Genomic DNA, 15,218 nt, shown 5'->3' on the forward strand with positions numbered 1-15,218 from the left:
GTAGAAAGGGAAAAGCTAAACTATAAAAGGGGGGACTACACAGGAATGAATACCTTCCTGCACAAGGTTCAGTTGGAACAGGAGTTGGTAGGAAAATCAGTAAACGAAATGATGGACTTTGTAACAACAAAATGCAAGGAGGCAGAGGAAAGGTTTGTTCCCAAGGGTAACAGAAATAATGGGAAGGAGAGAACGAGCCCTTGGTTTACCCGAAGGTGTAGGGAGGCAAAAATTAAGTGCTCTAGAAATGGAAAAAGTGCAGAAGGCAAAGGACTCAAGAGAATAAAGAGATTAGTCGACGAGCCAGAAACGAGTATGCACAGATAATGAGGGAGGCGCAGCAGCAGTATGAAAATGACATAGAATCGAAAGTCAAATCTGACCCAAAACTACTCTCCAGCCACATCAGGAGGAAGACAACAGTCAAGGACCAGGTAATCAGGCTGAGGAAAGAAGGTGGGGAGCTCACAAGAAAAGACCAGGAGGTATGTGAGTAGCTCAACATGAGAGTTCAGGAAGTCTTTACAGTGGAGGCTGAAGGGACAATGGGAAGACAAAACAGTGGGGTACATCAACAAGGGATATACTAACAAGTGTTGGATTAATTACACACAACTGAAGAGGAGGTGGAGAAACTCCTAAGTGACCTTGATACCTCAAAGGTGGTGGGACCGGACAGCATCTCTCCATGGGTCCTTAGAGAGGGAGCAAGGACACTACGTGTGCCACTAACCAAAATCTTCAACACTTCCCTTGAAACTGGGCAACTACCTGAAGTATGGAATAAGCCAAATGTAGTCCCCATCTTTAAGAAGGGAGACAGAAATGAAGCGCTAAATTATAGACCAGTGTCACTGACGTGTATAGTATACAAAGTCTTGGAAAAGATTATCAGGGGGAGAGTAGTTGAGCACCTGGAGCAGAACAAGTTTATAAACGACAGCCAGCACGGATTCATGAAAGGCAAATCCTGTGTCACAAACCTACTAGAGTTTTATGACAAGGTAACTGAAGTAAGAAATGAGAGGAAGGGGTGGGCTGACTGCATTTTCTTGGGCTGCAAGAAGGCCTTCGACACAGTTCCACACAAGAGATTAGTACAGAAGCTAGAGGAACAGGCATGTATAACAGGAAGGGCACTGCAATGGATCAAAGAATACCTAACAGGGAAGCAACAGCGAGTCATGGTTCGTGATGAGGTATCACAGTAGACGCCGGTGACGAGTGGGGTCCCACAGGGGTCAGTCCTGGGACCAGTGCTTTTCTTGGTATATGTGAACGACATGACAGGATAGATAGATTCAGAAGTGTCCCTGTTTGAGGATGACGTGAAGTTAATGAGGAGAATTAAACCAGACGTGGACCAGACAGGTCTACAAAGAGACCTGGACAGGTTGGATGCATGGTCCAGAAACTGGCTCCTAGAATTTAACCCCGCCAAATGCAAAGTCATGAAGATCAGAGGAGGGCAAAGAAGACCGCAGACAGAGTATAGGCTAGGAGGCCAAAGGCTGCAAACCTCACTCAAGGAGAAAAACCTAGGAGTGAGTATAATACCAAGTACATCACCAGAAGCACACATTAACCAGATAACTGCTGCGGCAAATGGGCGCTTGGCAAACCTGAGAATAGCGTTCCGGCACCTCAATAAGGAATCGTTCAAGACTTTATACACTGTGTATGTCAGGCCCATACTGGAATATGCAGCACCAGTTTGGAACCCACACCTGGTCAAACACGTCAAGAAATTAGAGAAACTGCAAAGGTTTGCAACAAGACTAGTTCCAGAGCTAAGGGGAATGTTCTATGAAGAAAGGTTAAGGGAAATCGGTCTGACAACACTGGAGGACAGGAGGGTCAGGGGAGACATGATAGCAACATACAAAATACTGTATGGAATAGACAAGGTGGACAGAGACAGGATGTTCCTGAGATGGGACACAGAAACAAGAGGTCACAATTGGAAGCTGAAGACTCAGATGAGTTAAAGGGATGCTAGGAAGTATTTCGTCAGTCATAGAGTAGTTAGGAAGTGGAATAGTCTGGCAAGCGATGTAGTGGAGGCAGGAACTATACATAGTTTTAAGACGAGGTATGATAAAGCTTATGGAGCATGAAGAGAGAGGGCCTAGAAGCGGTCAGTGAAGAGGCGGGGCCAGGAGCTGAGTATCGACCCCTGCAACCACAATTAGGTGAGTACAATTAGGTGAGTACACACACACACACACACACACACACACACACACACACACACACACACACGTAACCAAAAAAAATGGTGCCTCAGAGGGGAAGTCGACGGCTCAGGGGATCAGAGGAAAATTGTCCAGGTAAGGAAGACTGGATGGAAGAATGGATGGAAGAATGGAACGTGGGTGGGAGAGCAAACTAGGGGAGCTATCTGCAAAAATGAAGAAGAGGATGGAGACAGAGATGAAGAAATTGGAGTCGCAAGCCAAAGCCGCAGGAGCCAGGATACAGGCCCTAGAATATGAGGTAAAAAGGCTGAAGCAAGTTACAGGGCTATTGCTCAGAGGAGACATGGCATCTGAAACAGGTACACTCCTACTGAATGAGGAGTCCAACAGTAAGGAAAAAGACAGGAATTGCACTAATGCCCTATCAGTCCACCAAGCAGGGCTGAGGAATGGAGGAGGAGGAGTGTTGGGAGCAGGGATAGCAGTAAGGGAGAGGGGAGAATGGGAGAGGTACCATGCAGAGGCACAACTATGCCACCAAGAGATACAGAAAAAACAGTGGCCATGTACAAACGAGACCCAGAGGCACAGAAGGAAAGGCAATGGGAGGAGGAGAGGGAGAAGTTATTTTATTCATGGGATATCAGGAAAATGAAAGGAGGACATACAATGAAAGATGGAAAGAAGAAAAACGAGAGATTGAAAGCTCCATCAAAGAAATAGGCGAGAAGGACATGACAGAAATAGTAAATTTTCAATGAGGGGGTACTTGAAGGGGAGAAATCGGCCCTTCAAACTGATTTTCAAGACAGAAAAGGTGCACATCCTGCAAAAGAAACAACGGCTGAAGGATTCATCAACTTACAATACAGCGTTCATAGATCGTGACAGAACAAGAACAGAATGACGGCAGCCGAGAGAGAAGACACAGAAACGAAAGAGGCTAGGACGAGAGAGGAGGACAAAGTCAGCAGAGATCAACCATAGATGGGCAGAGCAACAAGTGCAAGCACACATAGAACCCCCCAGAACCCCACAACCAAATATGCAACCCCAACACAACCCACAATCCACACTTACAGCCCCCACTCCACACTACCCTGTAGAATCCCATAGCACACTGCCAGATCCCCCAACCCCACAGACCCCCAAGAACACAGTGTTGGAAAGGAAACTGAAGGCATGGTACACCAGCGTGGAAGGAATAACAAATAAATTGGAGGAGTGGTATGAGTCAGAGGCGCCACTGAACATCATATTATTATTATAATAATAAAGAAGCGCTAAACCACAAGGGCTATACAGCGCTGCAGGGCAGGAAGGAAGCGAGGGCATCAGGTGGCAAAAGGGAGATGGATGAGTAATAGGTTACAGAGAACAGTGGGGCAGTGGATGGTGAAAGGGTAGAGGGCAGCAAGAGACTGAGCTAGAAAGGGCTGAGGGGAGTGCGAAAGGTATCATCATCAGAGTTTGTGGAGTAAATCAGTCGTTGTCAAGAAGTCAATGAGGGAGTCAGCATTAAAGGAGGGTCCATCAGCAAGAAGGGAAGGTAAAGAGAGAGTAGTAGAGCGGAGACGACGACAGAGGTAAATTCTACGTGCTCGTTGATAGAGAGGGCAGTCTAACAGAATGTGGCTAATCGATACTGGAACTTGACACTTCTCACAGAGAGGAACAGGGTGCCTCTCCATGAGATACCCATGAGCAAGACGATTGTGGCCAATGTGAAGGTGGGAGAGAGTAGTTTCCCAGCCTCGGCACTGATGACGAGAAGACGGCCAGGAATCTATACTCGGTTTAATAGAATGAAGTTTGTTACCGAGTAGAGTTGACCAACGTTGTTGCCAATGGGTGTGAAGGTGGGTAGCTATTACTGCAAAAGAGTCCGGAAAAGGAACACCTCTATATGAAATTGGTAGGTCATGTACTGCTGACCGCGCAGCAGTGTCTGCCTGTTCATTGCCCTGTACGTCAACATGACCAGGGACCCAACAAAAAGCAATATCTTTATGCTTGGTAGAGATACGGCATAGCCAAAGTTGGATACGGAGAACTAGGGGGTGAGGTGTATCAAATTTCCGTATAGCCTGTAGAGCACTAAGGGAGTCTTAGACAACCACAAATAATGACAAAATACGAATAAGTGCTGCAAGAATGGCAAACAATTCAGCAGTAAAAATGCTAGCCAAAGATAGTAAATGCCCTCGCACGGCGCTGTCTGGAAACACTGCTGTGAATCTGACACCATCAGAAGACTTAGAGCCATCTGTGTACACTGCGATGGCATGAGAATGAGAGTGGAAGTGGTGAAGGAAAAGAGAGCGAGAAGCCACCGTAGGCAGTTGGGCTTTCGAGCAAGAGAGTGAGAAAGAACAGACCCGAACAGCTGGAACTTCCCAGGGGGGGGTAGGGAAAAGTGAGATGCTACATGAACATATAAAGGTGGTAACTGAATGGAAGACAAGAGTGAATGTAGGCAAAGAGAGAAGAGATGGAGCAAACAGGGGCGGCAAACAAATAAAGAATGTCTACTTATATCAGTGACCATTCTATAAATGGGAGGATTGCAGAGATTGTGAGAGCATACATAGTAGCGAAGGCAATGGGCATCATGGCGATCAGACATTCGCTTCTGCATAGAGGCTCTCAACAGAAGAGCGAAAAGCACCAAGGCATAAACATAATCTTTGGTGATGGATGGGGTTAAGGCTAGAGAGAGCAGGAGAGGCCACTGAATAGATCTGGTCACCATAATCGAGTTTCGATAAAATGAGGGCTGAATGTAGGTGAAGGGGAGTTCGACGATCAGCTCCCCATGAAAGATGAGCAAGAGTTTTAAGAAGGTTCAGCTGGCTGTGACAAGTTGTCTTCAGAGAGGTAATGTGGGGTTTCCAGGATAACCTACAGTCAAAGAGAAGGCCTAGAAACCTGACTGTATCAGGGATACCGGAGCCAAAGAGGTACAAAGGATGATCGGAGATGACTGAGCTTCTAGTGAAAGTAATTTGGTGAGGTTTGGTACTGGAAAATTTAAACCCATGCGTGGTGGCCCAATTGGAAACACGATCGACCGCATGCTGGAGAGAAACTGTAATGAGGTGACAGTCAGTGCCTGCACAAGCAATAGCGAAGTCATCTACATAGAGTGATGACCAAATATTGGATGGAAGAACAGAGGCCAAATCATTTATAGCAAGGAGAAAAAGTGTTGTGCTCAGAACACATCCCTGAGGGACACCTTCAGCTTGGACAAAGTCCGGGGAGAGCACATTATTGACTCGAACACGGAAATGTCTGTCAGTTAAAAAGTTCTTAAGGAAAGATGGTAGATTGCCTCGGAGGCCTAAGGAGTGGGCTTGGGCCAAAATATTATACCTCCAAGTTGTGTCATATGCCTTCTCAAGGTCAAAAAATATGGTAATAACTGAGTGGTTATTCGCAAAGGCATTACGAACATAGGTATCCAGGCGTAGTAAGGGGTCTATGGTAGAACAGCCCTTACGAAAGCCATATTAATGAGTGGAGAGACTGTTGTGTCTCTAAATACCACATTAAACGTCTATTTACCAGACGTTCCATCACTTTGCAAACTGCACTGGTAAGAGTGATGGGACGATAGTGGGAGGCTTCATGTCCTGTAGTACCTGGTTTGTGGAAAGGGAGAACAATGGCAGATTTCCACAGCTGTGGAAGAACTCCTTGTGACCAAATAAGATTGAAAAGGCGTAAGAGGACTGCAAGGGCTGACTGATGTACATGTTGTAACATACGAAAATGAATGTCGTCAGGCCCAGCTGTCGATGATCGGCAAACTGAGATTGTTGCCTCCAGTTCCTGAAGTGTAAAAGGCACATTATACTTGTTCTTCTCTGGGAGAAGAAAAGTCCAAGGATGCTAACTCTTTGGCAGTCTTTGAGGAAAGAAACGAGGGGCATAGATGGAGCCCCAGAGAAATACGGACCAGATGATTACCAATTTCATTGGCAACATCTAGAGGGTTTGCTATATCAACACCGGCAACCCGTAGAACAGGAGCCGGGTCAGGAGAATGTTTACCACTCAGTTTCCGTACTTTTTTCCAGACTGCACTCATAGAGGAAGCAGAGGTGATGGTGGAGACAATCTCCCCAGCAAGTGCGTTTAGCATCATGGATGACACGGCGAGTGATCGCACGCTTCTGCTTAAAATCAAGAAGTCTCTCCGTGGTTCTATTGTACTGCACGAGCACAAGCAGGAGACCAAGGCACGCATTTCTGAGAATGCCTGTCCGAGGTTTGGGATATATAATGAGAAGCTGCGGTTAAAACTGAGAATGAGAAGAGGTGTAAAAGCTCATCAATGGAGGACGAAGAAGGAACCTCACTAAAAACAGTTAGTTGTGAGTAAAGGTCCCAATTTGCCTGATCAAATTGCCAGCGTGGGCTACAAAGAGGTGGTGAATATGAAGGGGAAGTAAAAATGATTGGAAAATGATCAATGTCATGTAAATCCGGGAGAACAGACCACGTGAAGTCTAGTGCAGCGGAGGAAGAGCAGACTGAGAGATCGATGCAAGAGAGAGTATGAGTACGAGAATCAAAATGGGTGTGAGTATTTAAAACATGGAAGGGGTGGGAAGCAAGAAAAGCCTCTAACTGAATGCCATGGGAATCACAGTGAAACCCTCCAGAGGAAATGATGGGCATTAAAATCGCCAACAGAAGTGGTGGCAGTAATGACAAAACAAGAAAGACAATATCTGGGATAGATAATGCCCGAGAAGGAGAGAGATATAAAGAACAGAGCGTATACCACCTATGTAAGTGGATACGGGCTGCTGTGTAATGCAGCGAAGTATGAACAAATAACTGATGGTACGGAATATCAGTGCGTAGAAGAAGGGCACTTTCATTAAAGGTCCCATCAGGAAAAGGATCCGAAGAATACAATAAATTATAGCCTGAGATGGGATAGATAACAGCAGAGTGTAATTTTGGTTCCTGTAAGCAAACACCAACAGGGGAAAACTGGGAGAGCAACATCTGAAGCTCACCCCGATTACGCGTATATTCCACTGTAAATAGGCCATGGTTGGCGACGATAAAGATGCTAGAAATCCGCAGGTAAGGGTACCTACAGACTAGAGGGGTTAGAAAAGTCCACGTGTGGTGGCAGCGGAAAACGTTCAAGCAGCGAAGGAACGGTGCGCTGTGAAAGGAGTTGCGCAGATGGAGAAGAGGAAAGAGAAGGAACAGAGGGTGGATCAGTGTCCATTGATGGTTTTGTCTCTGCAATACATTCAGAGATTGCTTCGAGTGTTTCGGAGTTCAGAGGCGTCGTATGGGAGAAAATATTGGAGATGGAAGGAGGAGGAGTTTGAGTAAAGATTGGAACTGTAATGCACTGTAGCAAGGTAGGGGGGGCGAAAGGTTGGAGGGAACTGGAGAAGTGTGGGAGGGGACAGAAGAGGCAGAAACCTGGGAGGTGACAGAAGAGGAAGAAACTTGGGAGGGGACAGGGGAGGAAGTCACAGTATGAGGAGGAGGGTGAACCTTCACACTTGTAACAGAGCCAGTGAGCCAGAGACCGGGAAGGTAAAACGAGGAGGTGGAAGAAGAGAAGGAGGGGTTAAAGAGGATTTTTTGGACTTCTGAGAAGTAGAGGGACAACTGGGAGGTGTCGCACGAGGTCTTGTTGATACCGGGGTTTGTGAGGGAGAACACGAAGTGAGAACAGACTGGGGTGTTGAAGTAGGGACATCTGAGCCAAGGACAGCAAAAGAATTAGATACAGGAGTGACTATGGGAGGGGCAACCGCAAAGGAGGCTGCAGAAGATGGGACCCCAGAAGTGGGGGGACGTTTTGAAACACGAGAATAAGAAACACGGGGTAGTCTCCCTTGGAGATGAGAAACTGCCATAGCATAAGAGAGATCTTCTGCCTCTTTGAGGCAATGAATTTCTCGCTCATTTAAGTAGACCTGGCAATGGCGAGAGTACGAAGGGTGAGCCTCATGACAATTAAGGCAAGAGGGAGGTCGACTGCAAGACGTATTAGAATGGTCATCGGCACCACAGACTGGGCATTCGGCTATAGATCTGCAATATTTCGCTGGGTGGCCAAATCGCCAGCAATTTCTACACTGTTGCAGTGTAGGGATCACCTTTCGAACTTGTAACCAATGTCTTGCTATGCTACAAAAACAGAGGATGGGAGTTCACGGCTGTCAAAAGTTAAACGAGGCACATTGCAAGGGTATCGTCTCCGCCCGTGGGCAGGAAAAACATAAGTGTCTACCTTGAGAATTGGGAGATCTTGGAGTTCCAGCTGTTCGAGAATGTCATTGCCACATGTCTGGAAATTCTGTTGGACAATGGTATGGGGCAGAATGACAGTACCACTACAAGAATTGAGGGAATGATGTTTTTCGATAGTGATAGGAATAGTATCGACATGTGAAAGAAGAGAAAGATCATGAGCTTGGGTAGCATTCTGGACTGTGATGATGTGCATACCACTCTTTAGAGCATGAAAGGAAATATCTCTACCAGCATGGCAGAGGAGCACCTTGCCAATACTATGGTCAGAAAGATAGGCAGTAGAGGAAGTTGGTCGCAAAGTAAAGAAACTGAGCATGTAAAGGGAGAGTACAACATGTCGGTCTTTTCTGAGTAGAACGAGAAGGTGGCAAAGAAGTATCATCGGGCAATTGTCATTGGCGTTTAGAAGTGGGACTGGAGTTGGTCCGTGGGACGGGCTGGCGACTCGAAAATTTCCGCACCATAGAGGGAGAGGCCGGAAGCATAGTCAAAGGAGAGTGGAGGTCAGACAAATCGAAGGAGTCAGTCGAAACCCCGGCACCTGAAGCGGGTGATGAAACAGCACCAGCAAGAGGTACAGGGGCTTTAGGAGTGTCTGGAGAGTGGTGAAAAGACGAGGCGAGGTCAGAACAGGGTGCGGTAACAAGAAGGGGCCCGGGGGTAGTGGGGTCATGGATTGGGAACTCCATGGCTAGGTTACTTCTTTCTTTTGTTTTTAAGAAAAAGAAGAAAGAAAAAAAGAAAAGAAAAATAAATAAAGAATAAAAAAAGGGGGGACCAGGGAGGGATAGTCCTAGGAGGAATGAAAGGGCCAGAAATCTCCCTCCGCGCCCAAGAGGACCTCAGCACCACAAGTAGCGCAGATGCAGCATGGATCCCGTGCCATACCCTACCCTTCATGCCAGTAAACCAGCAATCCGGGATAGCAACCTCACATCTGCCGAGCTACCTCGGTGGACAAAAGAGAGGGCGGCAGGATATCCACCACAAAGCATACCTCCTTCAGCCACCACCCCCAGAATCAGAAAGGTGGCTTCCAGAGATACACCCACCGCCTGAAAGACACCCAAAGCCGCCCTCCGGGATACTGGAGAGGGATCGAGACATCCCAGGCAATCCAGATTCCATGGCAAACTACGCCACCGCCAAGAACCTCAATGGAATGGGATGGACCCCGGTACCCTTTTCCCTACCTAGGAACTAGCGCGCCTGTGGGAAAAATCCCAAAGGCCAAAAAGAGAAAGAGCAAAAGGAAGGGGTGGAGAGGAGGAGGAGGAGGAAAGGAAAAAGGGGAGGATGGGGAGGAGGAGATAGGGAAAGGGGGATTGGGGGGTAATTAGGCTCGGTCTGAGGAAGGAGACCGACAGGTCACAGAAACCATGCTCACAGAAATGATAACAGATGCCTTCAGGATATTAGATCATGAGCAAAGACAGAGGGAACAGAGGAGGAGGAGGAGTGGCACTGCTCATAAAAACAACAATGGATTTTGATGAGCTGGAGAGAGGAGACAGAGAAGCAACAGATTACATAATAGGAACACTTCAGTCTGGACTTCCCAAGGTTGTAACTGCAGTGATGTACAACCCACAGCAGAACAGCAGGAGGCCAAGGCAGGAGTATGATGAGAGTAATAGTGATGGTTGACACACTGGCTGAAGTGGCCAGAAGGGCTTACGTGTGAAGGGCAAAGCTGCTGATTGTGGGTGACTTCAATCACAAGGAAATTGACTGGGAGAACCTGAAACCACATGGTGGCCCAGAAACGTGGAGGACTAAGATGATGGGAGTGGTACTGGAAAACCTTATGTACCAACACGTTAGGGACACTACCAGAGAGAGAGAGAGGAGAGGATGAACCAGCAAGACTGGACCTAGTATTCACCTTGAGAAGTGCAGACACTGAGTTCTATGACAAGGTGACAGCAGTAAAACAAGAGAGAGAGGGGTTGGGAGATTGCATTTTCTTCGACTGTAGGAAGGCGTTTGCCACAGTTCCACACAGGAGGTTAGTGCAGAGACTGGAGGACCAGGCAGGGTTAACAGGGAAGGCACAGCAATGGATTAGGGAATACCTGTTAGAAAGACAACAGCGAGTCATGGCATGTGGCGGGGTGTCAGAGTGGGCACCTGTGACGAGCGGGGTTCCAAAGGGGTCAGTCCTAGGACCGGTGCTCTTTCTGGTATTTGTGAACGATATGATAGAAGGAATAGACTCAGAAGTGTCCCTGTTTGCAGATGACGTGAACTTGATGAAAAGAATTCAATCGAATGAAGACCAGGCATAACTACAAAGGGATCTGGACAACCTGAAGACCTGGTCCAGCAACTGACTCCTGGAGTTTAACCCCACTAAGTGCAAAGTCATGAAGATTGGGGAAGGATAAAGAAGACCGCAGACGAAGTATAGTCTAGGGGGCCAGAGACTACAAACCTCACTTAAGGAAAAGGATCTTGGAGTGAGTATAACACCGAGCACATCTCTTGAGGCGCACATCAACGAAATAACTGCTGCAGCATACGGGCGCCTAGCATACCTAACAACAGCATTCCGATATCTGAATAAGGAATCAATCAGGACACTGTACACCGTGTACGTTAGGCCTATATTGAAGTATACAGCTCCAGTTTGGAACTCGCACCTAGCCAAACAGATCAACCTGGGTGAAACATACGTGAGTATTTATAGGATGAGAATGCTGGGTCAGGTGGAGAAAGCTGTATGTGACAATCTTCCGAGGAGAGTGATAGAGTCTAAAACCTTCGGTAGCTTTTAAAAGAGATTGGATAAGTATATGAGTAGACCTTCTGCAGTGTTCCTCGATTCTTATGTTCTTATGTGGGATAGCGATGAAGAAGCTTCTCGGCAAGAGGTTCAGCTATGTTATAGAAGCCGTTGTTCTGGTTGAAGTTGTTGGATGTACAGATTAGTGATGATTAGAGGATTCTTCGGTATTGAGTGTTGTCTTCTCTGGCCATAAGTCTTGCGTTTCTGTAGTTGATTAAATGGTTGTGTGAATTTCGGTGTTGAACACAGACATTCCTTGGATCGTCAAATCTACCTGCGTACTGGTGTTCTGAAATACGTGTTTGGAGGTCTCTGGATGTTTCGCCGACGTATAATTTGCTGCAGTCATTACAAGGGATTGTGTATACCCCTGCAGAGGATTGAAGCTTGTCCTGTCTATTACTGGTAATGTCTCTTTCACATTTGTTATGATCCTCCATACATTGATATCCCTACACCTTTGTCAGAGTGAAGGCATCGTAATTTACATCTCCAGGATTCAAGTCCGGCTAACCGGCTTCTCTGAATCCCTTCTTAACACTTCAGCATCATGGCAAACCATTACGGTGTCCCGTAGCTTGATCGCTAGCGCACTCAGCTCACACACTGAGGTCCGGACTTCGAGTCTCCGGTACGGCTGGAAAACATTAGGGACGTGTTTCCATAAGACACCTGCTGTCCCTGCTCACTCATCAGTATAAAATGTGCACCTGGGTGTTAGTTGACTGATGTGGGTCGCATCCTGGGACAAAACTGACCCAATTTGCCCGAAATGCTCAGCATAACAAGCGGCTTTCTATATAGTAGTATGTCATTGATGTTAGCTAGGTCTGTATACTTTGTACATTTACTTGTAGTAAATAAAGATATTATTATTTAAAAAAAACACTTTTCTCCTTCTGACGTGCACACACATGCCTGTTCGATGCTTAATTAAGCCCATAGAAGTCAAAACCAGTTATACATATATTTCCTTCAGCACTTGCTCTTATGCTTCCTTCCATCCACCTCCCATTTGTACACCTTTGTCATCCTAGTCTATCCACCACTCTCCAGTTTCTATACTCCGAATTTATTTCATAATGTTCACACCACACAGTCCTCAGATTTGACATCTCTACTGTTCCCAGTCTCCTCCTCGCTGCCGCAGACCTGCGTTACAGATTTTGTTTCCACAGATGCCTCAACACAACGCTCACCTTTTTCTTCCTTCTTCTTTTCAAGGCCCATCTGCTGCAAGGTCCACTTCAAGATATCAGTATACATTTATTCTCTCCATACATCATCTCTCTATTCTGATATTTGATCTTTCATTCCCTATCTTTTATTGATTCTTTCCAACCTTGCTCTTTTCTCTGTTCATTTAATTTCCTTCTTTTATACACCCTTCGAAAATCATCCACCAACCTTTGCAGTTCTTCAGAATCTTCCAAAAGAGCTACGTCATCAGCAAAGAGCAAATGTGACAGTTGTAACATCTCGTCAAATTCTTTAACCCCCCGAAATCCCCCCGAAATCCCCCGAAATCCCCCCGAAATCCCCCGAAATCCCCCAAAATCATTCCGAAATCCCCCCAAATCCTAGTCTATAAAAAATATTAAACAACCATGTTAACATTACACATCCCTGCTACTTAGTATTATTATTAATTTCATAGGAAAGAAATAAGCTAGAAATTGTTATTCACGACCTGGAAAATAAGAACTAATCACTTTTACATATATCTGGATCAAGATCTCGTCACCAAAATGAAAATAACCTTCGTGAGAGAACGAAGAGTTGAGATTACTCACATTTAACATTGAGGATGATGTGGGTGGAGACGCCCTGTCCTTCAGCGTTGGTCGCTCTGCAGGAGTAGCTGCCGGTGGAGGAACGTTTTACATTCACCAGTACAAAACTTATGTTGGTTACCATCACACCACCACCACTGCTGCTGTTGCTGCTGCTGTTGCTGCTGCTGCTGCTGCTGCTGCTGCTGCTGCTGCTGCTGCTGCTGCTGCTGCTGCTGCTGCTGTTGCTGCTGCTTCTGCTGCTGCTCCTGTTGTTGCCTCCGCTGCTGCTGCTGCTGTTGCTGTTGCTAATACTGTTGCTGCTGTTGGTACTGTTGTTGTTGGTGCTGCTGCTGATCCACCTTGTCTTTCCTGTAAGGTCCTCTTCCTGTCAGGGAGAGATGGGGTGGGGAGGTTACTGGTGGAGTGAGGGAGAGCCAGAAGAGATTACATATAGAGAGAAAGAGGCAGTTTCATTAAACAAAGGTACTTTTCAACGGCCTGTTACCAAATTATAGAGAAGAAATATCAACGTGGCCGCTATCAGCCTGCGGACCCTGCATGCAAGGTAGCCTACCCTAGAGCCCCCCTCCTCAGCACAACTGGCAGTTACCTGGTATATGAATGGTAAGTACATTCACACATGCAATAAACTTCCATGCTTAGATATGGTTTGTGAATGATGTGTAACATCGTAGTTACATGTTAAACACGGCAAATACACTACCGTACTTTACGTCCTTTACATATACAACAAAGCCACATTCCATTGTAGTGAGAGATAAACGTGAAGGAAGGAGAGAATACTCAGAGAGTGATGGGTATGGAGAAGGAGGCTACTCAGAAAGTGATGGGTATAGAGAGGAAGGTTACTCAAAGAGTAATGGGCATGGAGAGGGAGGCTACTCAGAAAATGATGGGTATGGAGAGGGAGCCTACTCAGAGAGTGATGTGTAAAGAGAGGGAGGCTACTCACAGAATGAGAGGGGACTGAGAGGGAGACACCTCATGTAGAGAGGGTGTGAGAGAGAAACTGTTCAGGAGATGTGAAGAAATGTGACGTGCTGGAAAGTGTGATGTGTAGGGATGTGTGGTGCAGAAAAGTGTGATGCGTGTGGATGTGTGGTACAGGGAAGTGTGATGTGTGGTACAGGGAAGTGTGATGTGTGGTGCAGGGAAGTGTGATGTATCCATAGGGAAGTGTGATGTGTGGTACAGGGAAGTGTGATGTGTGGTACAGGGAAGCGAGATGTATCTACAGGGAAGTGTGATGTGTGGTACAGGGAAGTGTGATGTGTGGTACACGGAAGTGTGATGTGTGGTGCAGGGAAGTATGATGTGTGGTACAAGGAAGTGTGATGTGTGGTGCAGGGAAGTGTGACGTGTGGTACAGGGAAGCGAGATGTATCTACAGGGAAGTGTGATGTGTGGTACAGGGAAGTGTGATGTGTGGTACACGGAAGTGTGATGTGTGGTGCAGGGAAGTATGATGTGTGGTACAAGGAAGTGTGATGTGTGGTGCAGGGAAGTGTGACGTGTGGTTCAAGGAAACGTGATGTGTGGTGCTGGGAAGTGTGATGTGTGGTACATTGAAGTGTGATGTGTGGTACAGGGAAGTGTGATGTGTGGTACAGGGATGTGTGAGGTGTGGTGAAGGGAAGTGTGATATGTGGTACAGGGTGTTGTGATGAGTGCACAGGGAAGTTTGATGTGTAGTATAGGGAAGTGTGATGTGTGGTACAGGGAAGTGTGATGAGTGGTGCAGGGAAGTGTGATGTGAGGTACAGGGAAGTGTGATGTGTGGTACAGGGAAGTGTGATGTGTGGTACAGGGATGTGTGAGGTGTGGTGAAGGGAAGTGTGATGAGTAGTGCAGGGAAGTGTGGTGTGTGGAGTAGGGGAGTGTGATGTGTGGTACAAGGATGTGTGATGTGTGGTGCAAGGAAGTGTGATGTGTGGTGCAGGGGAGTGTGATGTTTCATGCAGGGAAGTGTGATGTGTGGTACAAGGAAGTGTGATTTGTGGTGCAGGGAAGTGTGATTTGTGGTGCAGGGAAGTGTGATGTATGGTCCAGGAAAGTGTGATGTGTGTCCAGGGAAGTGTGATGTGTGGAGTAGGGGAGTGTGATGTGTGGCGCAAGGAATTGTGATGTGTGGTGCAG

General features: G+C 46.7%; 1 protein-coding gene across 1 annotated transcript in view; it reads right to left on the minus strand.

The window, feature by feature from the left end:
- Positions 1 to 15,218, minus strand: part of LOC128690170 (nephrin-like) — a 398,545-nt gene that overhangs the window by 119,676 nt on the left and 263,651 nt on the right. Inside the window, exon 6 of the mRNA XM_070090735.1 lies at positions 13,080 to 13,446. Within this exon, the coding sequence (XP_069946836.1) occupies positions 13,080 to 13,446 (367 nt within the window). The remainder of the gene's footprint in view (positions 1 to 13,079; positions 13,447 to 15,218) is intronic.

The sequence above is a fragment of the Cherax quadricarinatus genome, chromosome 32 (assembly GCF_038502225.1).
Source record: "Cherax quadricarinatus isolate ZL_2023a chromosome 32, ASM3850222v1, whole genome shotgun sequence".
Taxonomy (NCBI): domain Eukaryota; kingdom Metazoa; phylum Arthropoda; class Malacostraca; order Decapoda; family Parastacidae; genus Cherax; species Cherax quadricarinatus.